The sequence below is a fragment of the Sardina pilchardus genome, chromosome 23 (genome assembly GCF_963854185.1).
Source record: "Sardina pilchardus chromosome 23, fSarPil1.1, whole genome shotgun sequence".
Lineage (NCBI taxonomy): Eukaryota > Metazoa > Chordata > Actinopteri > Clupeiformes > Clupeidae > Sardina > Sardina pilchardus.
In genome coordinates, this window is record NC_085016.1 from 3,477,103 (window position 1) to 3,479,602 (window position 2,500).

General features: G+C 47.2%; 1 protein-coding gene across 1 annotated transcript in view; it reads left to right on the top strand.

Annotated features, from left to right (window-relative positions):
* Positions 1-2,500, top strand: part of LOC134071435 (rap guanine nucleotide exchange factor 4-like) — a 45,652-nt gene that overhangs the window by 29,066 nt on the left and 14,086 nt on the right. Inside the window, exons 9-12 of the mRNA XM_062528150.1 lie at positions 1-27; positions 888-972; positions 1,165-1,225; positions 1,643-1,719. The exon at positions 1-27 is cut by the window's left edge and continues 157 nt beyond it. Of these exons, the coding sequence (XP_062384134.1) occupies positions 1-27; positions 888-972; positions 1,165-1,225; positions 1,643-1,719 (250 nt within the window). The remainder of the gene's footprint in view (positions 28-887; positions 973-1,164; positions 1,226-1,642; positions 1,720-2,500) is intronic.

Genomic DNA, 2,500 nt, shown 5'->3' on the forward strand with positions numbered 1-2,500 from the left:
ACACCTGCGCATGATCCTCCGCAAGCCGTGAGTGCTGCCCCCTCCTGACTGGGGGGATGTGAGACACACTGGCAGTAACAGTTACCTTCCCCAGATGGCAGGGAGGACACAATACACTCACAGTTACAGGGACAAGGGAGGACACAATACACACACACACACACACACACACACACACACATTCAATTGCAGCGACAGGGAGGACACAATATGCAACACACACTCAGTTACGGGGACATGGAGGACACAACACACACACACACACACACAGTCACAGTTACTCGGACATGGAGGACACAACACACACACACACACACAGTCACAGTTACACAGACATGGAGGACACAACACACACACACAGTCACAGTTACTCGGACATGGAGGACACAACACACACACACAGTCACAGTTACACGGACATGGAGGACACAACACACACACACAATTACAGGGACATGGAGGACACAACACACACACACACACACACACACACACACACACACACACACACACACACACACACAGTTACAGTTTCTGGGACATGGAAGACACAACACACACTCACCGTTACAGGGACAGAGAGGACATCATGCTTGCAGTTGTAGGGGAGGAGGGCTAAGGAGCTGGGTTTGCGTGCTGTAGCCAGAAAAGTTTGTGAGTCAAATTCCGGCTGCCACCATTTTGCCCTTGAGCAAGGCACTTAACTCCAAGTTTCTCTGGGGAAACTGGCTCTTGTAATAGTTTAGGGCCCTAGTAATCATTTCAGATGAGAACTTCAAGTGATATAAGGAATAACACTTTTGCAGTTATATTTGAAATAGTGTGTGCGCGTGCATGTGTGCGTGTGTGAAACCTCTGCTTTGTGTGTGTGTGTGTTTGCCCTACAGGCCTGGACAGAGGACTGGGGAGGACCTGGAGATCATTTATGACGAGCTGCTTCACATCAAAGCCCTGTCTCACCTGTCCAACACCGTAAGAGCCCTCATATCAAAGCCCTGTCTCACCTGTCCAACACCGTAAGAGCCCTCATCACATCTCCCTTCCTCTAGCTTCCATTAAATCAAAACCCAGTGTTGTGACATATTGTTTGGCCTGTGGGTGCTAGTCTACAGTGGGTGCTGTCAGGTGCATCACCCCCATATCTCCTCTCCTGTTCTCTTGCAGGTGAAGAGAGAGCTGGCAGGCGTCATCATCTTCGAGTCCCATGCCAAAGCTGGCACAGTATGTAAGTACAGTATGCGTTTGAATGGAAGTATATACTTGTATGAAAGTATGGACTTGTATAAAATAGTATGTGCATGTAAGGATAGTATATAAGTATATAAAGGTGCACTAGTATGTACTAGTTAGTATACTGTATGTCTGCACTATGTCTGTGTGTAAGTATGCATTAGTGTATTTATGTTCTAGTGTGTAAGGATGTTCTAGTGGGTAAGGATGTTCTAGTGTGTAAGTATGCTCTAGTGTGTAAGGATGTTCTAGTGTGTAAGGATGCACTAGTGTGTAAGTGTGCTGTAGTGTGTAAGGATGATCTAGTGTGTAAGGATGATCTTGTGTGCAAGGATGATCTTGTGTGCAAGGATGCACTAGTGTGTAAGTGTGCTGTAGTGTGTAAGTAAGTGTGATCTTCTGTACCCGACAGTGTTCAACCAAGGAGAGGAGGGCACCTCCTGGTACATCATTCAGAAGGGCTCGGTCAACGTGGTCATCTATGGAAAGGTAAGGCTTCTGTGGAACGCCACTTGTGGCCACTTATGGAAAGGCAGAGGTGGAAAAGTTCAGCTTCGGAGAGTAAAATTCCAACCATGAATTGGATCTACCTGTGCACTTAACACAGATGATCGGACCAATTAGCTGCTCTACCTGGCTGGATCTGATGGATTAAGTAAATGGTTGGCACAGATATGTGGTGGGACTTTTACTCTCTGAAGCTGACTATTCCACCTCTGCAGAAAGGTAACGGGCAGCCTACACTGGGCACATACTGTACCTACAGTATGAAGCATTCCATTCAAGGAGTGTGTGCTGCAACAATCAGCTTCCACTATTGTGAATGGAACTGGCCACAACAGGTGTGATAGTAGCACATACAGTACAGTGCCATTCGAAAGAAGCAAACCGATCTTCTAAAGCTATGATTGCGCTCTCTGAACGGAGCACTTCAGTTAGGCCCCCTCTGTAAGGGACGGTTTCTGTGTAACGCTGTCATCTGTAAGGGATGGTTTCTGCTGTCATCTGTAAGGGACGGTTTCTGTGTAACGCTGTCATCTGTAAGGGACAGTTTCTGTGTAACGCTGTCATCTGTAAGGGACGGTTTCTGTGTAACGCTGTCATCTGTAAGGGACAGTTTCTGTGTAACGCTGTCATCTGTAAGGGACGGTTTCTGTGTAACGTTGTCATCTGTAAAGGACAGTTTCTGTCAGCTCCTGTGTGCAGGCAGGGGATGAGGCTAGCGCTGAAGCAATGGCTACATGCTGACATCCTACCCCTGATATTACAT